This window comes from Acipenser ruthenus, chromosome 14, assembly GCF_902713425.1.
Source record: "Acipenser ruthenus chromosome 14, fAciRut3.2 maternal haplotype, whole genome shotgun sequence".
Taxonomy (NCBI): domain Eukaryota; kingdom Metazoa; phylum Chordata; class Actinopteri; order Acipenseriformes; family Acipenseridae; genus Acipenser; species Acipenser ruthenus.
Window position 1 is genome coordinate 1301990 of NC_081202.1, and position 27165 is coordinate 1329154.

At 51.2% G+C, this 27165-nt stretch overlaps 3 protein-coding genes across 6 annotated transcripts in view; 2 read left to right on the forward strand and 1 right to left on the reverse strand.

The window, feature by feature from the left end:
- The window catches only part of LOC117973531 (golgin subfamily B member 1-like), a 43702-nt gene extending 22333 nt beyond the window's left edge, over nt 1-21369 (forward strand). For 2 of the 3 annotated variants that reach the window (XM_058985492.1, XM_058985494.1), the window contains exons 12-23: nt 1001-1091; nt 4484-4563; nt 4729-10079; nt 10335-12036; nt 13194-13372; nt 14421-14595; nt 14876-15025; nt 16576-16731; nt 17299-17396; nt 18049-18183; nt 18493-18583; nt 19480-21369. In XM_058985492.1, the coding sequence (XP_058841475.1) occupies nt 1001-1091; nt 4484-4563; nt 4729-10079; nt 10335-12036; nt 13194-13372; nt 14421-14595; nt 14876-15025; nt 16576-16731; nt 17299-17396; nt 18049-18183; nt 18493-18583; nt 19480-19620 (8349 nt within the window). In that variant the 3' untranslated portion in view covers nt 19621-21369. The remainder of the gene's footprint in view (nt 1-1000; nt 1092-4483; nt 4564-4728; nt 10080-10334; nt 12037-13193; nt 13373-14420; nt 14596-14875; nt 15026-16575; nt 16732-17298; nt 17397-18048; nt 18184-18492; nt 18584-19479) is intronic. The other variant, XM_058985493.1, reaches the window with a different exon arrangement.
- LOC131697377 (uncharacterized) overlaps nt 1-27165 on the reverse strand; it is an 81728-nt gene that overhangs the window by 36119 nt on the left and 18444 nt on the right. The gene's annotated exons all lie outside the window — the stretch shown is intronic.
- Nucleotides 21542-27165, forward strand: part of LOC117419389 (src substrate cortactin-like) — a 36332-nt gene continuing 30708 nt past the window's right edge. For both annotated transcript variants that reach the window (XM_058985496.1, XM_058985497.1), the window contains exons 1-3: nt 21542-21651; nt 24308-24391; nt 25440-25513. In XM_058985496.1, the coding sequence (XP_058841479.1) occupies nt 24308-24391; nt 25440-25513 (158 nt within the window). In that variant the 5' untranslated portion in view covers nt 21542-21651. The remainder of the gene's footprint in view (nt 21652-24307; nt 24392-25439; nt 25514-27165) is intronic.

Below are 27165 nucleotides of genomic sequence, written 5' to 3' on the forward strand. Positions count from 1 at the left end.
TGACAGGTATGTTATTTAAACAGTTGTAGCAGCACGTGGGGACGTGTGATGCTAGATTTTAAAATGACAGGTATGTTATTTAAACAGTTGTAGCAGCACGCAGGGACGTGTGATGCTAGATTTTAAAATGACAGGTATGTTATTTAAACAGTTGTAGCAGCACGTGGGGACGTGTGATGCTAGATTTTAAAATGACAGGTATGTTATTTAAACAGTTGTAGCAGCACGCAGGGACGTGTGACGCTAGATTTTAAAATGACAGGTACGTTATTTAAACAGTTGTAGCAGCACGTGGGGACGTGTGACGCTAGATTTTAAAATGACAGGTATGTTATTTAAACAGTTGTAGCAGCACGCAGGGACGTGTGATGCTAGATTTTAAAATGACAGGTATGTTATTTAAACAGTTGTAGCAGCACACGGGGATGTGTGACGCTAGATTTTAAAATGACAGGTATGTTATTTAAACAGTTGTAGCAGCACGCAGGGACGCGTGACGCTGGATTTTAAAATGACAGGTACGTTATTTAAACAGTTGTAGCAGCACGTGAGGATGTGTGATGCTAGATTTTAAAATGACAGGTACGTTATTTAAACAGTTGTAGCAGCACGTGGGGACGTGTGATGCTAGATTTTAAAATGACAGGTACGTTATTTAAACAGTTGTAGCAGCACGTGGGGATGTGTGATGCTAGATTTTAAAATGACAGGTACGTTATTTAAACAGTTGTAGCAGCACGCAGGGACGTGTGATGCTAGATTTTAAAATGACAGGTACGTTATTTAAACAGTTGTAGCAGCACGTGGGGATGTGTGACGCTGGATTTTAAAATGACAGGTACGTTATTTAAACAGTTGTAGCAGCACGTGGGGACGTGTGATGCTAGATTTTAAAATGACAGGTATGTTATTTAAACAGTTGTAGCAGCACGCAGGGACGTGTGATGCTAGATATTTAAATGGCAGGTATGTTATTTAAGCATCGCCTTTTTTCTCTCAGATTCCGGAACTGTTACCAGGAGACGAAGGGGCGGACCCCAACACTCAGGCCCAGACCCCGCCCCCTGGAGCCCAAGCTGCTGAAGATAGAGGTGAGGAGGCCGGTCCAGGGGTATTGACTGTGGCAACAGCAACTTATTATAAAGTATCTAACAGTGCGCTGGAAATAACTAGCCAGTACTGCGAGTGACCCTCCTGCTTGCTGTGGATGCACAGGGGCTAACCTACCAAAATCATACAGGGTGAAACCCCAAACCCAGGCTGGTCAGCTGCTGTTCTGTCTTATTGCTGCCCTGGCAGTCTGTGGGTTTGAGTGTAGTTATTGGTGAGCTGCTTCTGTGTTATTGCTATGCCCTGGTCTGTCATTTTGGGTTTACAGACCTGCAAACTCCATTTAAACAGGCTTTGAGGATTCCCTCACAGCTCAGCGGGGCTGCGTATGTTCTGATTCCCTCACAGCTCAGCAGGGCTGCGTGTGTATTGATTCCCTCACAGCTCAGCAGGGCTGCGTGTGTATTGATTCCCTCACAGTTCAGCAGGGCTGCGTGTGTATTGATTCCCTCACAGCTCAGCGGGGCTGCGTGTGTATTGATTCCCTCACAGTTCAGCGGGGCTGCGTGTGTATTGATTCCCTCACAGCTCAGCAGGGCTGCGTGTGTATTGATTCCCTCACAGCTCAACAGGGCTGCGTGTGTATTGATTCCCTCACAGCTCAGCAGGGCTGCGTGTGTATTGATTCCCTCACAGTTCAGCAGGGCTGCGTGTGTATTGATTCCCTCACAGCTCAGCAGGGCTGCGTGTGTATTGATTCCCTCACAGTTCAGCAGGGCTGCGTGTGTATTGATTCCCTCACAGCTCAGCGGGGCTGCGTGTGTATTGATTCCCTCACAGCTCAGCGGGGCTGCGTGTGTATTGATTCCCTCACAGTTCAGCGGGGCTGCGTGTGTATTGATTCCCTCACAGTTCAGCGGGGCTGCGTGTGTATTGATTCCCTTACAGCTCAGCGGGGCTGCGTGTGTATTGATTCCCTCACAGCTCAGCAGGGCTGCGTGTGTATTGATTCCCTCACAGCTCAGCAGGGCTGCGTGTGTATTGATTCCCTCACAGTTCAGCAGGGCTGCGTGTGTATTGATTCCCTCACAGCTCAGCGGGGCTGCGTGTGTATTGATTCCCTCACAGCTCAGCGGGGCTGCGTGTGTATTGATTCCCTCACAGTTCAGCGGGGCTGCGTGTGTATTGATTCCCTCACAGTTCAGCGGGGCTGCGTGTGTATTGATTCCCTTACAGCTCAGCAGGGCTGCGTGTGTATTGATTCCCTCACAGCTCAGCAGGGCTGCGTGTGTATTGATTCCCTCACAGTTCAGCGGGGCTGCGTGTGTATTGATTCCCTCACAGTTCAGCAGGGCTGCGTGTGTATTGATTCCCTTACAGCTCAGCGGGGCTGCGTGTGTATTGATTCCCTTACAGCTCAGCGGGGCTGCGTGTGTATTGATTCCCTCACAGCTCAGCGGGGCTGCGTGTGTATTGATTCCCTCACAGCTCAGCGGGGCTGCGTGTGTATTGATTCCCTCACAGTTCAGCGGGGCTGCGTGTGTATTGATTCCCTCACAGTTCAGCAGGGCTGCGTGTGTATTGATTCCCTCACAGTTCAGCAGGGCTGCGTGTGTATTGATTCCCTCACAGCTCAGCGGGGCTGCGTGTGTATTGATTCCCTCACAGCTCAGCGGGGCTGCGTGTGTATTGATTCCCTCACAGCTCAGCGGGGCTGCGTGTGTATTGATTCCCTCACAGTTCAGCGGGGCTGCGTGTGTATTGATTCCCTCACAGTTCAGCGGGGCTGCGTGTGTATTGATTCCCTCACAGCTCAGCGGGGCTGCGTGTGTATTGATTCCCTCACAGTTCAGCAGGGCTGCGTGTGTATTGATTCCCTCACAGCTCAGCGGGGCTGCGTGTGTATTGATTCCCTCACAGCTCAGCGGGGCTGCGTGTGTATTGATTCCCTCACAGTTCAGCGGGGCTGCGTGTGTATTGATTCCCTCACAGTTCAGCGGGGCTGCGTGTGTATTGATTCCCTTACAGCTCAGCGGGGCTGCGTGTGTATTGATTCCCTCACAGCTCAGCAGGGCTGCATGTGTATTGATTCCCTCACAGCTCAGCGGGGCTGCGTGTGTATTGATTCCCTCACAGTTCAGCAGGGCTGCGTGTGTATTGATTCCCTCACAGTTCAGCGGAGCTGCGTGTGTATTGATTCCCTCACAGCTCAGCAGGGCTGCGTGTGTATTGATTCCCTCACAGTTCAGCGGGGCTGCGTGTGTATTGATTCCCTCACAGTTCAGCAGGGCTGCGTGTGTATTGATTCCCTTACAGCTCAGCGGGGCTGCGTGTGTATTGATTCCCTCACAGCTCAGCGGGGCTGCGTGTGTATTGATTCCCTCACAGTTCAGCAGGGCTGCGTGTGTATTGATTCCCTCACAGTTCAGCAGGGCTGCGTGTGTATTGATTCCCTCACAGCTCAGCGGGGCTGCGTGTGTATTGATTCCCTCACAGCTCAGCGGGGCTGCGTGTGTATTGATTCCCTCACAGTTCAGCAGGGCTGCGTGTGTATTGATTCCCTCACAGCTCAGCAGGGCTGCGTGTGTATTGATTCCCTCACAGCTCAGCAGGGCTGCGTGTGTATTGATTCCCTCACAGCTCAGCAGGGCTGCGTGACATATTTGCTGTCACCGTGGCCTGGCAAACCTTTTTCGCGTCTTGGTTAAGAAAATCATGATGTTTCTCATTGAAACTTGAAGAAAATACCTTGAGATAAAAAAAGAGAGAGAAGGAAAGATTGCCATCTAGTGGGAAGTTAGAAAGCTAGTAGCTACGTGAATAAAAAAAAACTGGAGCATGAAGTTGGCTGCAGAGTTGAAGGAGCAATGAGATTACTGCTCCACTAAGCACAGTTCATGGAACATGTGTTCTCTCTCTCTCTCTCTCTCTCTCTCTCTCTCTCTCTCTCTCTCTCTCTCCCTCTCTCTCTCTCTCTCTCTCTCTCCCTCTCTCTCTAAACTAACTGGGTCAGTGTGATTAACTTTGCTTCCTGTGCCACACCGGCACTGAGCTCTGCACTGTTTCCTGGAAAGAGCCTATTCTTATTCATCTTGAAAACCTTTTCACATCGGGGGCATGCAAAATGAAACATCAACACTTTCCCAAGCCTGAATTATTGACTCACAGGACTGACTGGCATTATTAAAACATGACACAGAAGTGGATACAGCAGTCTTGAACAATAGGGTGTACAGCAGCTTGGGTTCAGGTCTATCTGTCAATCGCTGGTTAAATGAAAGCTCTCCAGTGTCTGATCATTTCTACAGTTCTTCATGTACTTCTGATGTACTTCTTATATCAAAGATCAAGTTATGAAGAGGAAAGTGCAAAGCAGTTTGTCTCGAATGTGGATTCAGTGCAGTCTCAACTTGACTGTGTTTTCTGTCTTCAGTAGAAGGAGAGAGCATTCCAAAGAGTGAAGAGGGAACAGACTCTCCAGCGGAGGCAGTGACTGCGTCCGATGCAGGCAAGGTAAAGGACTGCATTGGATACAGACAGGGTTGCATACCAGTCCTTTGCAGTTGTATTGGAATTGCATTGCCCTGGGTGTCACTACTTGTCTTTTCTCTGTATGAACGCCATTATCGCTCTGCCCTACCTTGAGTAATAACCCACTTCTTATCTTTTGTCCTCCAGGACAGTGAAGTTGAATCCAGCCTTAAAGATGTTGAAGAGGACACTGTTTCTGTCCTGAAACAGGCGATTGGAGACAGAGATGAGCAGCTGTCCTCTCTCTGTGCCAAGCTGTCCGCAGCGGAGGCGAGAACGAGGCAGCTGGAGAAGCTGCTGGAGCAGACCGGAGCCTCGGGGGGAGCGGAGAGCCATGAAGACCAGGAGAAGACAGAGAGCAGATCCCAGTCCCTCATGGAGCTACCACAAGAGCAGCAGAGCACCTATACAGTGATAGAAAGCAGCAGACTGCTTGTTGAGGCATCAGAGGAGGAGGTGGCTGAACAGATGAACAGCTCCAGAACCCTCCGAGAGATTTCTCCACAGGAGGATGGCTCTGAGCAGGGGACTGCTGCAGTGAATGAGAGTAGCTCCGAAACCCTCATTGAGTTATCGTCAGAGGCAAGTTCAGAGCAGAGGATATCTACAGTGGTGCACGTGGAAGAGACCTCTAGCTCTGTGGAGCACACAAGTACTTCCATTGTCACTGTAGAACGGGCCGTTCATCACACCGACCAACAGGAATTAACACTGGAGATCAGGGAGGATGGGTCAAGCCTCCAGGATAGCTCGGCCACTCGTAACCAAGAAATGGAAAAGCTGCGAGCCCACGTTCAGGAGCTGCAACAGCAGTGCAAAGAAGTGGAAACTCTGCTCAAGGGCCAGCTTGAACAGAAAGATGCTGAACTCCGCAGCGTGAATGCAGTGGTCTCGGAAAGCCAGAGGGAGATGGAAGAGTCTCAGGAAACAGTCCGAACCTTTGAGGTAGAAAATAAAGAGCTTTGGGTTCGGATCCAAGAGCAAACTGCAAAACTCGCTGAGATCGAGGAAACACTGAAGACCGTGAAGGAAGAGCTGGCAGAGGCAACACACCTGAGGACCACTGAACTGGAGAGCAGGAGCATGGAGAAGGGCGTGCTGCAGGAACAGCTGCGGAGCCTGGAGAATGAGTCCCGATCAAAAGACCAGAAGATCCAGGCATTACAGAACGATATGGACCAAGTCCAGCACTCGCTGTCTGAGCAGGAAACGGTGTCTAAGAGCTTGAAGAGCCAGCTGGAGGAAAAGGAGCACTTTACAGCCGATCTGGAGCGAAGGATGAAGGAAATAGAGACCAGTGCCGAGGAGCTCTCCCAGAAGACTGCCTCCAAAGAACAAGAGGTGGCAGAACTGGAGCAAGTCCTGTCTGAGAGGTCGGCCGAGATGAGTAACCTCCAGCAGCTTCTTACCGAGAAGGACCAGGAGATGGCTGAGGTGAGCATCAGCATGGCTGCTAAGATGGTCCAAGTCAGCGAGGAGAAGTTTGCACTGAGCAATGAGCTCAAAAAACTAAAAGGACAGCTGGGGGAAATGGAGAAAGCAGAGGAGGGCAAAGGGGAAGGAGGAGGGCAGGAGGTTGCTGCAGAGGTTGAAGGCCAATCCTCTGGTGAAGACACCCGTGGGCTGCTGTCGAAGGAAGAGCTGGAGACCTTGCTGAAAGAGAAAGAGGATCTGGTAGGTCAGGTCAATGGGATGAAGAAAGAAAACGAACATGTGAAGAGGAAGCTCCAGGCAGCCTTGGTCCAAAGAAAAGAGCTCACAAAGAAGATTCAAGACCTGGAGAAGAATATGAAGACACAGGAGTTAGAGAGCCCTGCAGGGTCAGGAACTGATGTCTCAGTGAAAAAGGATGAAGACAAACTGGAGAGCCAGAAGAACATACAGGAGCTGCTGTCGGAGAAGGAGGCAGAGCTGCAGAACGTCACAAAGGAGAAAGAGGACAAGGAGAAGGCATTAGCTGAGCTAGAGATCCTGATGTCAGATATGAAACGGGCCTTGATAGAAAAGGCTGAGCTTGTAGAGTTGCTAGAAGAGAAAATTACCCATCAAGAAACTGTTCTTGCTGAGATAGAGAAAAAAGAGGAGCAAAACAAGGCAAACCGCAGTGACAGCACTGAGGATCCAGACACCAAGGGACACACTGCCCAGTCAACGGAGGACTTTGGAAAACAAGAGAAAGCTGAGATGGGGTCTCGGCTCTCCACCATGGAACAGGAGAGGGAGGCCCTGCAGAGGAAACTTCAGGAGGCCCTGGCATCCCGTAAAGACACCATTAAAAAAGCTAAGGAGAAGGACCGGCACCACCGTGAGCAGATGAAGCAGCAGAAGGAGGATTTCAATGCCCTAGTAGAGCGTCTCGATGAGCAGAGCAAGGAGAAAGAGGACCTGCTACAGAGGCTGGGGAGCCTCCAGGAACAGACAAGTGCTGGTGGAGAGGCAGGAGATGGCAAAGTAATGGACAGTAAAGAGAAGGCTCAACCAGAAAGGGAAGAGGCTGGAGGATGGGGCCATGAATGGATAGACTTTTCCAGTGCAGGGACTGAACAGACCGTGGCTGTAGAGCCTCCTCGGGCAAAGGCAGAGGAGGAGATGGCAGAAGTTCTTGAGAGCCTGAGGCAGGAATACCAGAAAGAACAGGCTGCCAGACAGGAGCTGGAGTCCCAGCTCCGACAGTCTGAAGCCTGCCTGGCAGAGAAAGAGGCAGAGCTCTCCAGGCTGCTGGAGGACATACAGAGCCTGCAGGGCAAGGAGAAACAGATTGACACCCTGTCCGCCGAGATGGAAACAGTGAAGATGAAGTGCCAGCAGGCCGAAGTGTACGCAGAGACCCTGAAGGCAGAGATGGAGGCTGTCAGGGCTGAGACATCCATATCAGAGCTTCAGGTGGAGGTAGAGGAGTTCAAGAGGTTCCTGAGCCAGAAGAACGAAGAGATCTCAGAGCTCAGCCAGCAGCTGAGTGAGCAGAACAGCATCCTCAAGCTCATGCAGGAAACCGTCTCCGAGAAGGACCAGCTGATCCGCAGCTTGAGGGAACAGCTGGAGAAGGAGGAGGAGCGGAGCAAGAGCCTCCAGGCTGAGGTCCCCGTGAAGCAGGAGGAAGACTCTCGGCAGCAGCAGCTCCAGCGTAAGCTTCAGGCAGCTCTTATCTCCAGAAAGGAGGTCCTCAAAGAGAGCAAATCGCTGAAGGAAGAGCTCACTGCCGCCAACACAGCCAAGGCTGAGCTGAACCAGAGGGTAGCTGTCCTGGAGGAGGGTCTGGCTGAGCTGGCGGAGACCAGGACCACAGTGGACAAGCTGAAGGAAGAGAGGCAGAAGCTGATCGAGGAGGTGGACTGTGCCTTGCTAGAGAACCAGAGTCTGGGGGCCTCCTGCGAGAGCCTCAAGCTGGCCATGGAGGGTGTCTTGCAGGAGAAGGATGGTGTGGACCGGGAGATGACCTTACTGCGAGCCCAGGCAGAGGAGGAGGCTGCACGGTGGAGTGAGAAAGTGAAGGGGCTGCAGGAGGAGTACGAGACGCTGCTCAAGTCCTACGAGAACGTGAGCGATGAGGCTGAGCGCACGAGGCGCGTGCTGGAGGCCGCCCGGCAGGAAAGGCAGGAGCTGCTGGGCAAGGTGAGGGTCAAGGAGACTGAGAAGAAAGAGGTGGAAGAGCAGCTGCAGGAGGCCAGGCAGGCGGTGGAAGGGATGAAGGATAAGATGAGGAAGTTCGCCAAATCAAAGCAGCAGAAGATCATGGAGCTGGAGGAAGAGATCGAAAGGCTGCAGTCTGAAATTCATCCTGCAGAAAAGGAGGGAAGAAGGGACAGGCAACAAGAGCAGGAGGAGCAGGCTGAGCTCCAGAGAGCCAGGGAGGAATTAGTTAAGCTAAACGCTGAGCTGGAGGCCACCAGGACCCAAAGGGACTTGCTGGAACGAGAGGCTGCAGATTTTAAGCAGCGTCTGGAAGAGAAAGAGAAAGCAGAGCAAGCACTGGCACCTCTTGTAGAGGAGGCTCCTATAGCTGCAGTTGCCCTCCCGAGTGGGAATTTGGCTTCAGAACCACCTGGTAATGAATCTCGTGGCAGTCCACAGGAAGCGGACAACGTCCCCATACAACAGGTCCAAACACAAACCCAGGTTCTTCAGGAAATCCCTATAGAAGAAAAGGCGCCTATGGACGAAACAGAGTCCTTAATGCCAAATGACACCATTGCATGTCTGAAACAGGGCATGCAGACCTTGCAGGAGGAGTTGGAGCGAGTGAAGGCTGCCAGAGAAACTTTGAAGGAGGAGAAAACCTCACTAGAGGAGCGTCTGCAGCACGCCCAGGAGAAAGACGAGCTCCTGCAGCGTTTGCTATGGGAGAGGGAGGCAGAGCTGCGGGAGGCTGAAAGGCGCAGGGACTGTATGGAGGCGGAGAAGGATGACCTGGAGGAGAAGCTGATGAACCAGCTGGCTGAGCTGAACGGCAGCATCGCCAACTACCAGCAGGAGGCGGCAGAGAGTCGGGACAGGATCCGGGCACTGGAAGCCGAGGGCGCAAGGCTGAAGGAGAGGGAGTGCAAACTAGAGAGAGAGAAGGCAGCGGCTGGGGAGAAGTGCCAGGAGGCAGAATCGGTGGCAGAGAGAGAGAGCAGGAGGGCGGCCGAACTGGAGGAAGAGAAGAGACAAGCTCAGAGGGAGAAGGCCGAGTTAGAGGCTGGGAAGAGGAGGGAGTTCGAGGAGAGGCTGAAGTCGGCGCAGCGAGGCAAAGAAGGCAGCCAGAACTACGCCCGTCAGCTGCAGGAGCTCCTCCGGGAGAAACAGGCCGAGGTGCGGCAGATGCAGCAGGACTGTATCAGCTACCAGGAGAGCATCAGCAGCCAGGAGAAGGGAGCCAAGGCGCTGGAGATCGCGAGAGACGAGACCCGTCGGGACCTGGAGACAGCCAGGGCCGAGCTGGCAAAGGCCGGGGAGGAAAGGCAGAAAGTGGAGGCTGAGCTCCTGTCTTGCAAGGTCCGCCTGGATGACGTGCAGAGCGGGGCTGCCAAGGCACTGGCTGAGAAAGAGAAGTTGAGCAGAGAGCTGAGAGCCTGGGAGGAGAGGGCAAAGGAGAAAGAGAGGGAGGCAGAGAGCGAGACGGAGCGCAGGGTGGGGGCTGAGAAGGAAAGACACAGACAGGAGCTGAGGCAGGCGGAGGAGAAGCTGGAGGCTGTGAGGAGGGAGAAGGAGAGGGAGGAGACCGCAGCCCGGGAAGTGAAGGCTGCCTTGGATACTCGAGAGGGCCAGGCCAGGCAGCTGCAAGCCCGGCTGGATGAGAGCTTGGCTCGGCTGGCAGCGTTCACCCGCTCCATGTCGTCACTGCAGGACGACCGGGACCGCGTGATGGACGAGGCCCGGCAGTGGGAGAGCCGCTTCCACAGTGCCCTACAGGGGAAGGAGAAGGAAGTGCAGGACCGGGAGCTGCAGTGCCGCACGCTCACAGAGCAGCTGCAGCAGAACTCCAATCTCCGGGAGGAGCTGCAGGCCAAGCTGGACAGGTGAGAAGGGGAGACGGGGTATTGAAGCTGTGCTGCGGGTCATGTGGATTATTAGAGCCAGGATGTTATTCCTACTGCATTATTTGAGCAATGTGAAATTGCTGTGTGAAATTCAGACTGCCCAGAAGTGATCAAACCTTTGTTGGCAACACAAGGACAGCTTGGTTTTTTTTGTGTCTTTTGGGTTTGTTTTTTTTCTGTTTGTATTGTGTATATATATATTTTTACACCTGTCACTCTCTCGTTTCTTGGCAGGCTGGAGAGCAGCGTGTCGGACTGGGAGTCCCGTTTCGGCGCTGCTGTGGAGAGCCACAAGCAGGCCCAGGACAGCCTGCAGGGGGAGACAGGGCGCCTGCGCTCCCTGCTGGAGGACTCCGAGACGGGCCTGGGGGAGGCACAGAGTCAGCTGGCAGACCTGCGGGAGGAGGAGGCAGCCCTTAGGGAGAGAGTCTCTGCGCTGGAGGAGTCTCTCAGGGGGCTGGAGCAGGAGAAGGAGAGCCTGGAGCGAGCCCTCAGAGAGCGAGAGGCAGACCAGCAGCAGCAGCACATCACCATCGAGCAGCTGGAGACGGACCTGCGAGCCTCCAAGGAGCTGACCGGCCGGCTGCAGGGAGAGCTAGCAGAGAAGGAGCAGAGGGAGGTGGAGCTCCTCAGCGCCAAAGAGCAGGCGGTGGCCCTGGCCGTGGAGGAGACCCGGGGCCAGCTGGCGGAGGAGGTCGAGCAGCTGGAGGGCAAGCTGAGGGCCGTGGAGAGGGAGGCCAGTGAGAAGCGGGGTGAGGCGGAGGAGCTGAGAGAGAGAGCCACCGGCGCGCTGGAGGAGAGCGTCCGCTGCCGAGCCCAGCTGGAGGCCTTCGCTGGGTCCATGACCTCCCTGCAGGACGACCGCGACAGAGTCCTGAACCAGTACAGGCAGCTGGAGGAGCGCCACCTGCAGGTCCAGCTGGAGAAGGACGCCCTGATCCAGGAGGCAGCCGGGGAGAACAACAGGCTGAAGGAGGAGCTGCAGGGGCTGCGGAGCAGGGTGGATGACCTCCACTCTGAGAACGCCAAGCTGACCGCGCAGCTGCTGCGCTACCGAGAGGATCTGAACCAGGTGCTCACCATGAAGGACTCCCAGCAGAGGCAGCTCCTGAAGGCACAGCTGGACAGGATCGAGGCCCTGGAGAGAGAGAAGGGAGAGGCGGAGAGGCTGGGGAAGGAAGCCAGAGAGGCAGCCCGGGCGCTGGAGCTGGAGAAGCAGGAACTCGGAGAGAAGCTCTGCTCCCTGGAAGAAGCAGGACTGTCCCGACTGAAGGCTGAATTGGAGGAGCTGAGGGTGGCACGGGAGAAGGTGTCCGCTCTGGAGGGAGAGCTGAGGGGCGAGAGGGAGCAGGCCGAGGAGAAGGTGCGGGCCTGTGTGGAGAGGGAGCTGAGGGAGCTGCGGCAGGACACCGGCATCCTGAGGAATGAGGCAGAGACGGCAGGGGAGAGGGTGGCCGAGCTGGCGAGGGACCTGGTGGAGATGGAGCAGAGGCTGCTCGCCGCCGTGGAGGAGGGCAAGGAGCTGCGAGCCCAGAACGAGGCCTTCGGGAAAGCCATGGACTCCCTGCAGAGCAGCCGGGACGAGGCTCTGAGCCAGCTGGAGAGGGAGCAAGCTGAAAAGGGGAGCCTGAGAGCAGAGGTGGAGAAGCTCCGGGAGACACCCCAGGACTCCAGACAGCCAGGAGAGCAGCAGCAGGAACAGGAGGAGACCAGGCTGAGATCGGAGCTGGAAGGGGCCCAGGCTCAGCTAGACTCCCTCTCCAAGGCCGTAGCCAGCCTGCAGGAGGAGAGGGACCGTCTAGCGACGGAGCTGACGCAATCTAGTAAGGTGCAGGAGAGCAAACAAGGATCACCAGTGCCCCCTGCTGTCTCCCAAGAGGAGGTGCACAGCCTGAGGAGTGCACTGTCTGCACTGCAGCGCGACAGGGAGAGGCTGGTGAGTGTGACTATTTTAATGGACGGGTGGGTGATGTTTTTTTTCATACTGATGGCTTTATTAAGTAGTGTTTAAAATACCTGTTCATTTGAGTTAGAAATGTCACAGTACAAGGGACAAGTAGAAAGTATGAATATGAAACATTTCAAAAAGTGTAATTATAACACAATTTATGCCTGACAGCACAGTGGGGGGGTCCAGTATTCTTAATTGCTTTCCTCATTACTCCTCTGTGCTGGCAGGTAAAGAGGAAGTGTAACAGCATTTGAATTGATTTGCGATGTTTCACTTGTATGATGTGGTTCCTGATTGTATTGTCCGTATCGGGTCACTATCACTGTTCTCCATCCAGATCTGTAAGACTTGCCTGAGTATCCTGCCTGCCAGCACTGAGCAGACTTCCTCATTGCATTCAGCTCATGTGACAGTGCTCTGTCATTCTGACGCCCCCCTCCTCTACACAGACAGAGTGCAAAGGTCTATCCCATGGTGGTTTACAAACATCATAAAATAAGTCCTGAAAGGGAAGTGTCTGGGAAACTCCCTGCACCCGGGTTAAGTGACAAACGAAAACAGACAAAACCGATCAGGTCAGAACTAGTGTTCTCACTGGTAATGCAAATCCGACAACCATAGGCACAAGTAAGTAGGTTGTAGCGTGGCTCTGGTAATAACCAAAGGAAAAGGCCCTTGTCCTGTGCTGAACTGTTAAACAGTGCTGCTACAATTAGACATTCTAAAAGAAACTTTATTGAAGACGTGAGTTTAACGAGAAAGTTCAGACTGGAAGTGTTTCTCTGTGTTATTGAAGACTTTGAGAAAGACTGCCAGTCAAAACTTTGCCATTATTAACTCATTAGGTTTCTTTTAGCATTTCTAAGTTCTGCGAATCACAAGCGGCAGGGATGGAAATAAGACTCCTGTTGCATAGCAGTTTCATCCATTCCAGATTTTAATATAAGCTTGATTAGCCACAGTGTATACATTAGGTAACAAGCTCAGGTGTGTCTTATAAACTTGTAGAAAAACTAGGAATGGATCAAAGCGCTATGCAGTGGGAGTCTGATTTCCATCCCTATGTGCGTTATGCTTGGAGTGATGCTGTGTGGCAGGTCTGGTTGCCCCCCTCACCCCTCTTACCCCCTCTCGTTGCCCAGCTGCAGGAGCTGAAGAAGCTGCAGGATCAGTATGTGCAGATGGGTGAGAAGACGGGCGAGCTGGGCCGGCTGCGGGAGGAGCTGGCAGAGGAGCGGAGGAGAGGGCAGGAGTTCCAGGAGCGCCAGGAGCAGCTCCAGAGCCAGGGACAGGAACAGGAACAGCAGCTCCACTCACTCAGGTCAGCGACGCTCCACACGGTCCTCCTGAAATAAGAAGTGTCAGCGGACAGGCCGCCACAGTTCTTAGTAAAGCAGCAGCATGTCCTAGAGTTTTTTTCATGGTTATCACGAGTTACACAATTTCTGTGAAATGTACCCATTACTGTGTAATATGTATCCCCATTTCTGAAAGAATAGTGTAAATATGCACATTCATTTTTTAGCAAGAAAATACTGCAAAATTTTGCTTTACTTGTGCACAATCTGTCACGCTTAGGATCCTGGCAGCCGGTTTAGTTTGCATCCAGTAAATGATTGAACACATTGCATTGAGGTGCATGATTTCATCACAGTAAATGATTGAACACATTGCATTGAGCTGCATGATTTCATCACAGTAAATGATTGAACACATTGCATTGAGCTGCATGATTTCTTCACAGTAAATGATTGAACACATTGCATTGAGCTGCACGATTTCATCACAGTAAATGATTGAACACATTGCATTGAGCTGCACGATTTCATCACAGTAAATGATTGAACACATTGCATTGAGCTGCATGATTTCATCACAGTAAATGATTGAACACATTGCATTGAGGTGCATGATTTCTTTACAGTAAATGATTGAACACATTGCATTGAGCTGCATGATTTCTTCACAGTAAATGATTGAACACGTTGCATTGAGCTGCACGATTTCATCAAGGAAATATTTCTGCCAAAGATTGCTCTGTTGAGCATGTGTCTGATATTATTATTATTATTATTATTATTATTATTATTATTTAGTTTGATGAAAGGTGGACATATTGCTCAGTTCAGTATTTGAGAACATTTGATGTATAATAACTAAAGAACAATAGTCCATTTTGAATCTGACAAGGCTGTTTTGTCTGCTTTAATAAATGACATGTTTAATCGTGAAATATCTATTTTTAGACTGTGAATACTGTGAAATAAGCCAGTTTTTACCATGAAATTCTAAAGACAGCGCAGCCTGCTGTAGGAGTGCTTGGTAAGCAGCAGTGCTTCTGAGTGAGTGCCGCTGTGCTGTGTCCCCAGGCTGGAGCAGGAAGGCTGGCAGTCCCAGGCTCAGTGTCTGAAGGAGCAGTACCTCAACGCCCTGGCTGACAAGGACCAGCAGCTGGAGGACATGAGGAGGCTGCTGCAGGAGAGCCGGGGGACGCTCGCAGTGACCGGAGCCAGGCTCATCCAGGAGGAGCAGTATCAGAGAGAGGTACCGCACAGTCTTGGAGACAGATTGACTGCTGCCTTGTTCTGTGTGTCTCTCCAGTGAAGACATCTTGTTGTTCTCCTTTCTTTTAAAGCGCTTTTCATCAGTGCTGGCTGTTTTTACTTTATTCAGTGTTTTCTAACCCGATGCACTTATCATGCATCTAGCTTTTTTATTTAAACAAACTAGTCTTTTGAATATGGAAAATGTAAATAAAATTGACTTTTTGTTTTTACAATTTGAGTGTTAAAGGAACTTTTTTTTTTTGTTGTTTTTTTCACAGGCTTCTTCCAGGCCAGCCCTCTCCAGCGAGGCCCCAGCCGAGGAGCTGCAGGTCTTTCGGATGGAGAGTGGGCAGCTGAAAGGCCAGCTTGAGGACAGCCTGAAGCAGCTCCACCAGAAAGAGCACCGCATTCAGCAGCTCAGTAACAAGGTAGAGCCTGTGTGCCACTCTCTCCCCTCAAACACAGAGCTCCCTCTCGCTCTCTCTCTCCCTTCACAGAGCCTCCTCTCGCTCTCTCTCTCCCCTTGAACACAGCTTCCTCGAGCTCGCTCTCTCTCCCCTCGAACATAGAGCTCCCTCTCGCTCTCTCTCTCTCCCCTCGAACACAGAGATCCCTCGCGCTGTCTCTCCCCTCGAACACAGCTCTCTCTCTCTCTCTCTCTCTCTCCCCTCGAACCCAGAGCTCCCTCTCGCTCTCTCTCCCCTCAAACACAGAGCTCCCTCTCGCTGTCTCTCCCTTCACAGAGCCTCCTCTCGCTCTCTCTCTCCCCTTGAACACAGAGCTTCCTTGAGCTCTCTCTCTCTCCCCTCGAACCCAGAGCTCCCTCTCGCTCTCTCTCCCCTCGAACATAGAGCTCCCTCTCGCTCTCTCTCTCTCCCCTCGAACACAGAGATCCCTCTTGCTCTCTCTCTCTCTCCCCTCGAGCACAGAGCTCCCCTCGAGCACAGAGCTCCCTCGAGTACAGAGCTCCCTCGCGCTGTCTCTCCCCTCGAACATAGAGCTCCCTCGCGCTGTCTCTCCCCTCGAACACAGCTCTCTCTCTCTCTCCCCCCTCGAACACAGAGCTCCCTCGCGCTGTCTCTCCCCTCGAACACAGAGCTCCCTCTCGCGCTCTCTCTCCCCTCGAACAGAGCGCCCTCGCGCTGTCTCTCCCCTCGAACACAGCTCTCTCTCTCTCTCTCTCTCCCCTTGAACACAGAGCTCCCTCTCTCTCTCTCTCTCTCTCCCCTCGAACACAGAGCGCCCTCTCGCTCTCTCTCCCCTCGAACATAGAGCTCCCTCTCGCTCTCTCTCTCTCCCCTCGAACACAGAGATCCCTCTTGCTCTCTCTCTCGCTCCCCTCGAGCACAGAGCTCCCCTCGAGCACAGAGCTCCCTCGAGTACAGAGCGCCCTCGCGCTGTCTCTCCCCTCGAACACAGCTCTCTCTCTCTCTCTCTCTCCCCCCTCGAACACAGAGCTCCCTCGCGCTGTCTCTCCCCTCGAACACAGAGCTCCCTCTCGCGCTCTCTCTCCCCTCGAACACAGAGCTCCCTCTCGCGCTCTCTCTCCCCTCGAGCACAGAGCTCCCTCTCGCGCTCTCTCTCCCCTCGAACACAGAGCGCCCTTGCGCTGTCTCTCCCCTCGAACACAGCTCTCTCTCTCTCTCTCTCTCCCCTCGAACACAGAGCTCCCTCTCTCTCTCTCTATCTCCCCTCGAACACAGAGCTCCCTCTCTCTCTCTCTCTCTCTCTCTCTCTCTCTCTCTCTCTCTCTCTCTCTCTCTCTCTCGTTGGGCACATAAGCACCTTCCAACTGAGCACCTGATACATACATGCTGCGCATCGCCGCTGAGTCCAGTGGTTTTGTTTGACTTCTTTATATAGAGGATAGGATAGGAGAATTGATAACAATATATATATATATATATAATGAATAGTGAGATGCATAGAAACAGACATGTGTATTAACCTCCTCTCTCTCTCCCTCTCCCTGGCTCAGCTCTCACAGCTGTTTGAAGAGAAGACCTCTCTCTCAGCCCAGCTGCGTGGGAGCAGCCAGAGCCTTCGGGACTACCAGCTGAGACTGAGTGAGGTGCAGAGCCGCTGCAGCGCCCTCCAGAGCCAGTTGCAGGAACTACAGGACGACAAGAGCAAGGTCAGTCATGCGCTGAGCCATGTGCAGAGAAATGCACTTGGCTTCAAACTCCCATTAGCCCTGCACCCAGTCCTGAGTTTCAGAACTTCCCTTGTTCAGGCATATTTTCGAAATGACCAGGTGCCAGGAGTTTGAACAGTCAGGTCCTAGTCTGAATTAACTGATCTCGACTTCTTATCACAATATGAATAAGTGATTAAGTTTACTAACGGGAGTTATTCCTGCAGCTACAAGGGGGGAACATTTTATTTAACACCTGAACATATAAATAGGAGCGTAGTTCTAAAATCTCAGGGAATGTATTTACACTGCATCTTGTTTGATTGGAACAGGGAGCTTAACTGGCCCATATTTTGACTAGTAGTGGAGATTGACTGGGCAACGGGTTAAAATCCTTGATCTCCTGTGAACAATCCTGGAGCAGCTCTCACTGAGGGAGGAGTCATTCCTGCCCCGGATGATATTCCGCTTCTGATCTCTCTCTCTCTCTCTCTCTCTCTCTCTCTCTCTCTCTCTCTCTCTTTGCTCTCTCACTCTTTCTCTCCCTCCCTTTCTCTCTCTCCCCAGAACTCCCCCGAGATGGACACAGCCCCCGGAGCCCCACAGGAGAAGAGCCCGGCCGAGCGCAAGGTCTACCAGACTGACATGGAGGAGCTGCAGCACAGGTAGGAGGCAGTGTGGACTGGACACAGGTGCCAGCAGCAAGGCTGGGAGGTAGGCAGTGTGGTGTAGTGGTGAGAGCGGAGGGGCTGGGAGGGAGGCAGTGTGGTGTAGTGGAGAGAGCGGAGGGGCTGGGAGGGAGGCAGTGTGGTGTGAGCGGAGGGGCTGGGAGGGAGGCAGTGTGGTGTAGTGGTGAGAGCGGAGGGGCTGGGAGGGAGGCAGTGTGGTGTAGTGGAGAGAGCGGAGGGGCTGGGAGGGAGGCAGTGTGGTGTAGTGGTGAGAGCTGAGGGGCTGGGAGGGAGGCAGTGTGGTGTAGTGGAGAGAGCGGAGGGGCTGGGAGGGAGGCAGTGTAGTGTAGTGGAGAGAGCGGAGGGGCTGGGAGGGAGGCAGTGTGGTGTAGTGGAGAGAGCGGAGGGGCTGGGAGGGAGGCAGTGTGGTGTAGTGGTGAGAGCGGAGGGGCTGGGAGGGAGGCAGTGTGGTGTAGTGGAGAGAGCGGAGGGGCTGGGAGGGAGGCAGTGTGGTGTAGTGGAGAGAGCGGAGGGGCTGGGAGGGAGGCAGTGTGGTGTAGTGGTTAGAGCGGAGGGGCTGGGAGGGAGGCAGTGTGTTTTGCGTTTTCATCCCCTCTCCTGGTAACTGCAGCCCCTCGTCTCTCTGCAGGCTGGGGGCAGCGGAAGCTCAGTGGGGCCGCGCCCGACAGGAGCTGCTCCAGTTGGAGGGGAGGCTGTCGGAGGAGCAGGACAGGCGCCTGGCTGCGGAGGAGGCCCTGTCCACAGCTGAGGAGAAAGTGAAACGGTGCGTCTCAAACACAGTGCGGGAGCAGCGTGGGATAGTAGCTTCAGGCTGTGAAATGTGAAGGCAAATCCAACAAGCAAACTGATATATTAAGCCAGCTGTGTGAGCGATGGTGGTGGGTTTGAGGTCCAGTATGTTCGTGGGATTCAATGATTGGGTTGATGTGTTCCTGGACAGTGGCTCCTCTCTCACCATTATCTCTAGCACAGGAATGAACGCTGCTGCAGCTGTACAGTGCTTAAACATTATCCCTGTGTGGGTCCTCCCTGACTGAGCTGTCTGTCTGTCTGTCTGTCTGTCTGTCCACAGCTTTGAGACGAGCGAGTGGTGTTCTGGGCAGGACCAGGACCCCCATGAACATGCCCTTCTCATCGAGCCTGACGAAGTGTCGCTTTCCAGGGTAATCAATCATTCAGTCATTCATTCATTACTGCTATCAAGCACATTTAACGTGGCTACAGCAGTTACTAAGTCATTTTCAGTGTAATTTTTGCGTTCAGGAAAAGGCTGTGATCTCCTCTTCCTTGCACTTCAAAAACCGTAACCTGAGGATCGTTTTTGACTTGCTTTTCCTTGAAGTGTTTTGAGGCTTCTTTTCAATTTACACACTGGTCCAGTCTTTAAGCAGGGAGGACGCTGGGAAAGCAGGGTCTGGTACACAGAGTCGAATGAGTCGTCGATATCGCTGGCAAGACCAGCAGTTTTGTGTGGATGGGTCCAATATATTGCAGAATTGCATTACAAGCTAGTGTCTCATTGGGAAAGTGATCTCGGTTGTGTAATGAATTTGAGCATTCATTTCACCCTTGTGTTCAGTGATGTGGATGGTGTTAAAGTGATCTTGGCTGTGTAATGAATTTGAGCGTTCATTTCACCCTTGTGTTCAGTGATGTGGATGGTGTTAAAGTGATCTCGGTTGTGTAATGAATTTGAGCGTTCATTTCACCCTTGTGTTCAGTGATGTGGATGGTGTTAAAGTGATCTCGGTTGTGTAATGAATTTGAGCGTTCATTTCACCCTTGTGTTCAGTGATGTGGATGGTGTTAAAGTGATCTCGGCTGTGTAATGAATTTGAGCATTCATTTCACCCTTGTGTTCAGTGATGTGGATGGTGTTAAAGTGATCTCGGCTGTGTAATGAATTTGAGCGTTCATTTCACCCTTGTGTTCAGTGATGTGGATGGTGTTAAAGTGATCTTGGCTGTGTAATGAATTTGAGCGTTCATTTCACCCTTGTGTTCAGTGATGTGGATGGTGTTAAAGTCTCCCTTTCTTTCCTCTCTGTCTCTCCACACAGACTCGCAGCGCTGGCGGTCCGGGAGTGAAGCGGTTCCTGCGCTCGCTGTTCTGCTCGCGGCGCCGCACCCCCCTGCTGGCCGCGCTGTACCTGCTCACTGTGCACGCCCTGCTGCTGCTCTGCCTGTCCGGCCACCTCTGAGTCAGACAGAGAGGGGGCGGGGCTTCACCAGGACTCCAGCACTGACACCGCACAGGAGAAACAGTGGGGTAACTGTGCCAGGTCTAAATCAAGAGAAGTCTGGCTGTTTCACTTTATAAAGCTTGAAAAGGGAATCTTATAATAATAATAATGTGTGAATGAACCGTCAGCACCGAGTCTTTGTGTTGTCAAACTGCTGTTGCTAGAGAAGAGATTAATACATTCATAAATAAATAGATAAATAAATACGATTCTGGGCGGGTTTCACCGCAGCGCCCGAGACGAGAACATCCTGACTGTACGGAGCAGACCAAAAAACTATTAAAAATAAAAGAAGCACAAAATCAGGCATGCAGTCCTATTGAGACGGCATCAATGCATGTTAAAGGTGTGAGTGAGGAGGGCAGCGCAGTTACTGTTTTACATTTGTAATGAGTGTATGAACCCAAATGCTGCTAGAAGATGTAACTGCAGTGTTAATGTGAGTGCTCGTAGTTTTGTTGTAAGTGTGTCTGTTCAGTGTTCTTGTCTGCAGCGCACCTTCAGAAAGTCTTCCAGCAGGTTCCAGGTTATGACTTCCACCTCGCCCGCTGCTCTGTTTCATGAACCAATAAAATGCTAAACCACCCTTTAGAGTCTGGAGGTGCACACAAACACTGTGCGTCCACGTCATGAACATGGCTGATAGAGTCAGCCCTCCTGCAGTAAGTGCAAGAGTGTTTATAGATCCACACCTACCCTAGACTTTATCCCAGGACCTCCCAGTGTCTGCCTGGGTTCTGTGGCTGCTGAGCTCACTGGCAGTGCTGGGAGATTGGACCCAAGTCACCTGGCAGCCCCTCCATGTGCTGTGCTGTGAAGGACAGGGTGAGCAGCATTCTTCACTATGAGAGGCTCAAACAGTTGTGCTGGTGTGTGGAAGTCAGGGAGTCCGAGTTAGTCCAGGGCTCCAGCAGAAGTAGCTCACATGTGGGTTTCTGTTTTCAGATCTGTCTTTCTTTAGAGGGGCTCTTTCACGGGGGGTGAAGGGACGGGGTCTCGGGATTTGTTTTATTATTTTGTTTAATCTCTTTCTTCCTGTTGATGTTCCTGTAATGTTTAATTGTGTGAAAGGAAATGTGTTCATTTCATCACAGCGACACCATTCCGGTAGATGTTTAGCTGCTTTTTAATATTATTATTATTATTATTATTATTATTATTATTTTTTTTTTTTTTGGGAGACATGTTATTCTTTAAATTGTCCGATTATTTTTTCGTGTAAACTTGAAGATTTATTTGAAGTAAAGTGCGCTGCCCGAAGTCCTCCAGGCTCCCATAATGCCGTGCTTTAAGCCTGATTGGTTCCTTGTGGTGGCCACAGCTCCAGCCATGTCTTCTCATACCAAGCTGTGCACATCAGGAGTCCTGTCCATGGTTTTCAAGTGCATTGTCTGGATTTGCGTTGCTGTGTGGATCCCCGCTGTCACTCAGCCTGCCTGGAGTCCTTTACTGGGACATTTGAATGAAATAGATTTAGTACCTTGCTATGACAGAGGTCCGATACACATGTAGATGAATGTGAAATGTCATTGCTATGTCATTTGGTAGTTAAGTTTAATAGTGACCATGATTTCTGTATTATACCTTTGTTTCCACTACCCTGTCTCTGTTTCCACCATGTATAACTTCCCTGTCGTCCCATTCTGGGGATTGGCTGCTTTAACTTTTAACTTTATTTTTAAATAAAAATGACTATTTATGGGCTTGTTTGTGTGTGCGCTGTGTTCACTTTTCACCTCACTGTAGAACACATACTGTACATACACCCCACCGTGTAATACTGCTGGCAGAGTCTTGTGTCAGTGAAATCAATGTGTCCTAGCGAGAAGAGAAGTCCCCCGCTGTATGGGCACAGCGCCAACGTGCTCGTACCCGAAGCCTCGGGGACGCGCGGCGCAGCCCGATCTCTGACAGGTGGATCGAAGTGCGAACAGATTCGACTCGGCGCAGCAATTCCTGAGTTTCGGACAAACGGCCATCGACACAACGGTAAGGACGGTTCTGTCGTTTTTATTTCATCGCATTTCCTTTGTGAGGGATTTTTTAGATATATAAAAGAAGTAAAGAAAAAATAAGACTTTAATATTCAGGAAGTTGCACAAAAACCTTACAATCTTGTATGTAATTCACTAACAGTAATTAGTATTTTTATTTAAGAGTAATAGATTTTTCAGTTGTCGGAATGCTCTGTACATTTGTTTTATTTGTAATTATTTTAATAATGTGTGAAAATAATAATAATAATAATAGTAATAAAGTCTGCGATTGTTATACTTAAAAGAATCATGATAGCAAAAAAGGCTGAAAGCAATAATGCTTTAATAACTTTGCTAAAATCATTTTGTAACTCATTTAAACGACATTATAATGAATACTGCACGCTGGGCGGTAGGGCTGCGTTTAGTTTTGATTGAGGAAGTGACTAAACTTTTAAGAGTTATCTTAACGACAGTCAAGTGGGTCAATTGCGCTGTTTTGAGTAAATATCCCAACTTTTTAAATAAAAGAAATCTCCCCGCGCTGTGTTGTTAACTCGTGTGATGTTGTTGATGAATTCAATTCTGTGCGATCGTGAAACCGCTATGCTTGCCTGGGAACCGCAATGGACCAACAGGGACAGCACGCAGCATCACAGTGTCTCTGTCAATGGCACTGAGAAATCAATGTATACAAACTGTAGCTATTGCTCAGGCAAGTCTTTGTCGTTAGCTAGAACTAGTCTTCAGATCGAGACAGGAAGCGAGATGGTCAGGTGTCTGCAAGCGGCAGCGCCGATGATCAAGTCGTGTAAGAGGGTGACGCACCCGGTTTGCAAACCCGAACGCAGTGCTAGTGCAGGTGAAAACGATGCACTCTAATGCACCAGGCAAACGATCCTAGGATTTAGTGCACTACATTGCTTTCAATCACAAACGCTACAAATATTAGATTTATGTGCTTAGTGCAATCTGCACTTTTTTTGTCAAAGGAAATTACAACGGGTTCAAAACGAAACGGCAAGATCGATGAGGGAGGGTTCGTTTCATGTGCCAAGTTGTTTGCTTTTCTCCAGACGGTTTGAAACGGTTGTATGTGTATGAAGTATGGGAATACAGTAGCACTGGTGGACTTGGTAACCTTGGTCAAATAGCTTGTAGAGACACCTCGCACACAGACACACACACACACACACACCACAGACAGACGGGTGCACACTGCACAGCTAGTGAAGGGGATACCGTGGACAGCACATGCTGTCGGACCGAAAGCTAATGGATAATGGACATGTTATGAGCCTAATGATCATGTGATTCACCCTGTAAAGAAAGCTTTTCTTCCATTATATACGCTGATTACTGTATGAGCTGGAAGGTAAATATGTAAAGATTGCGCACTGAGCAAACCAGAGCCGTGCGGGGCGTAGTACTCGACGTGCGAACACTGGAAAAGCGAGAGAGAACTCTACTTTAAAAAGGGGAACACGGCTAAATAAGACCTTTGGTTCTTTAATTTGCAGAACTGAGCTGCGTGGTTTCTTTTTTTTTTTTAAAGAACTCTAAAGTTTGCATGTTAGAAAACGAGAATCGCTCCTGTCGTTTTAATGCTGTAACCCTGGAAGCAGTCACAATCCTGGCACTGCGTTCTGTGCACAGTGCCGCTGTACGGCACACACGTTAGGAAAGGCATGGCTTTTGTTAACAGCTTGCTGCCGTTGGAAGCTGGGCAGTCGGTAGAAATCTAGTTTTTGATCAGGAGCTCGGGTTCAGCCCGTTATTAGCATGCTTTCCTGCCTCCCTTGTCCAATGACGCAACACAGGCGATCTTAGAGGAAGAAGATACTGTTTTTGGAACCCATAGTGACTCAGTAAGCAGTTTCATTAAAACCCTTTTCATGCTTTGATATTTTTAGAAATGTCAAATGTAGTGTGTTCTGTTAACCACAAGGCCCTGCAGTTGCATAGCTTGCCTGCACTAAATACACACTTTGCTCAGTGGTCTGAAGGCACCACCATATATACAAATAGACAGCTTCCTGAACCACGTGACTGCATAATCTCAACTGATGACACTGGCAGACGTGGCTCTCTCCACTACACCACACTGCCTCCCTCCCAGCCCCTCAACTCTAAACAGACCATCCTGCCTCCCAGTGTCTTTCTCGTAATGTTAGGCCACACTTCTTTCTAGTATTGCTTTTATTTTGCCCCCTCAGGCGTGTGAATGTTCACAACGCAGTATTTTGGTAAGGACTAAAGGAGGAGTTCTGTCAAACTGATACTTCCTATTTTTAAGTGTCAAGGAGCAAGTCACAATCCTGCTTTTTGTTTGCTTGTTTTAAGACATGTTTGGGCAAGTGTGTTTTCATCACCTTGCTGGGGGTCTGACTGCAGCACAGCCTGCCACAGATGAGATTCCTTTTGTGATCTCACTTCATTCCAGGATGAATCCAGTGTTATGAGTCCGGGTCAGTGAGTTTGTGGATTGACAAAGGCACTCCAAAGCACTTCTACTTGTTATACATTGTGCACGATGGGATCTTCACACTGCGAGGGAGCAGTCATGCAGGGGACGCTTATCCAGGCCTCCATGCAGGGAAACCAGACACGTCTGCTCGGCTGAACCATGTTCTGATTCAACACCTGTCAATGCTGCTCTTTCTCTGTAGATGTGGAAGTCTGTGGTGGGACACAACGTCAGTGTCAAAGTGGAGGCGGAGGGGGACGACTGGGACACGGACCCTGATTTTGTGGTGAGTCGGGGTGGGGGGGGAGGGCCTGGTACTGTGCTGTCTGTCAGGTAATGATTGTCACTGTTTTAAGTGCACCAAAGAGAGTAGGACCAATGGACACAAACCCGGATACACTTTCATCCTGTACACAGAGAGCATGCTGAGCTGTGTTCTGTGTTCAGTCCTGGGTGCTGAGCTGTGTTCTGTGTTCAGTCCTGGGATCCTGGGTGCTGAGCTGTGTTCTGTGTTCAGTCCTGGGATCCTGGGTGCTGAGCTGTGTTCTGTGTTCAGTCCTGGGATCCTGGGTGCTGAGCTGTGTTCTGTGTTTAGTCCTGGGTGCTGAGCTGTGTTCTGTGTTCAGTCCTGGGATCCTGGGTGCTGAGCTGTGTTCTGTGTTTAGTCCTGGGTGCTGAGCTGTGTTCTGTGTTCAGTCCTGGGATCCTGGGTGCTGAGCTGTGTTCTGTGTTCAGTCCTGGGATCCTGGGTGCTGAGCTGTGTTCTGTGTTCGGTCCTGGGATCCTGGGTGCTGAGCTGTGTTCTGTGTTCAGTCCTGGGATCCTGGGTGCTCAGCTGTGTTCTGTGTTCAGTCCTGGGATCCTGGGTGCTGAGCTGTGTTCTGTGTTCAGTCCTGGGATCCTGGGTGCTGAGCTGTGTTCTGCGTTCAGTCCTGGGATCCTGGGTGCTGAGCTGTGTTCTGCGTTTAGTCCTGGGATCCTGGGTGCTGAGCTGTGTTCTGTGTTCAGTCCTGGGATCCTGGGTGCTGAGCTGTGTTCTGTGTTCAGTCCTGGGATCCTGGGTGCTGAGCTGTGTTCTGTGTTCAGTCCTGGGATCCTGGGTGCTGAGCTGTGTTCTGTGTTCAGTCCTGGGATCCTGGGTGCTGAGCTGTGTTCTGTGTTCAGTCCTGGGATCCTGGGTGCTGAGCTGTGTTCTGTGTTCAGTCCTGGGATCCTGGGTGCTGAGCTGTGTTCTGTGTTCAGTCCTGGGATCCAGGGTGCTGAGCTGTGTTCTGTGTTCTGTGTTCAGTCCTGGGATCCTGGGTGCTGAGCTGTGTTCTGTGTTCTCATTTCAGAACGATGTGTCCGAGCAGGAGCAGCGATGGGGGGCGAAGACCATCGAGGGATCAGGGCGCAGTGAGCACTTCAGGTATGAACACAGCTAAGGGGAGCCCATACTCTGGATTTTCCCAGAGTAATTGCCTTTAAGGAGTCTGTAGTTGTTAGTTATTAATCCAATAAAATAAAACGTGTTAATTACTCAACACAAAACAATGCGGTCCCTCACTTCCCCTTGTTTGAACAGTTATTGAGTATCAATCAATAACTATCTGCAAACCATTTCACCAAATGAATACATTCTGTACGAGTATATTCTCTTCATACATTTCCAGGTCAGAGCTGTCTCTCTGTCCCTCTCTCTGTCTCTCTGTCTCTCTCTCTCTCTTAACATGACTTCTAGCTAACAGTAGATCCAGCTGACAGAACAGGAAGAGGAAGCAGTGACTCAGTTAGTTACTCGTTCTGTGCTGCAGTTAGCCAAATAAGGGCTTGAGAAACTGCTGTGCTGGGTGCGTCTGAGCAGCAGCAGCATGCCAGGTTTCCCTGCAAGTGAACCAGCTGCTCTTCTCTGGTTTGAATCCTACCTTACAAAAGTTTCTCCATGGTAAAATCATACCAAAGTGTAATAAAGCACAGGGGGAGCATTGTAAAGCACTGCAAAAATGGCTTGGTAAACTTTTCTAAGGGCTGCTTCGCTCAGGAGCTGAGTGGGTCTGTTGCAGATCAATCAGCTGATCCCCACACTCAGGAGCTGAGTGGGGCTGTAGCAGATCAATCAGCTGATCCCCACGCTCAGGAGCTGAGTGGGGCTGTAGCAGATCAATCAGCTGATCCCCACGCTCAGGAGCTGAGTGGGGCAGTAGCAGGTCAATCAGCTGATCCCCACGCTCAGGAGCTGAGTGTGTCTGTAGCAGATCAATCAGCTGATCCCCACGCTCAGGAGCTGAGTGGGTCTGTAGCAGATCAATCAGCTGATCCCCACGCTCAGGAGCTGAGTGGGTCTGTAGCAGATCAATCAGATGATCCCCACGCTCAGGAGCTGAGTGGGTCTGTAGCAGATCAATCAGCTGATCCCCACGCTCAGGAGCTGAGTGGGGCAGTAGCAGATCAATCAGCTGATCCCCACGCTCAGGAGCTGAGTGGGGCAGTAGCAGATCAATCAGCTGATCCCCACGCTCAGGAGCTGAGTGGGGCTGTAGCAGATCAATCAGCTGATCCCCACGCTCAGGAGCTGAGTGGGGCTGTAGCAGATCAATCAGCTGATCCCCACGCTCAGGAGCTGAGTGGGTCTGTTGCAGATCAATCAGCTGATCCCCACGCTCAGGAGCTGAGTGGTCTGTAGCAGATCAATCAGCTGATCCCCACGCTCAGGAGCTGAGTGGGGCTGCAGCAGATCAATCAGCTGATCCCCACACTCAGGAGCTGAGTGGGTCTGTAGCAGATCAATGAGCTGATCCCCAAGCTCAGGAGCTGAGTGGGGCAGTAGCAGATCAATCAGCTGATCCCCACGCTCAGGAGCTGAGTGGGGCTGTAGCAGATCAATCAGCTGATCCCCACGCTCAGGAGCTGATCGATCAGATTGTGAACCATGTGATGGCCAGTCAGAGCTTCCAGTCATTAACCTGCTCATCCTAAATAAGAGCCCCATTATTTTTTGTGATTCAAGTATATCTTATTATTATTATTGTTATTATTATTTGTTTATTTAGCAGACGCCTTTATCCAAGGCGACTTACAGAG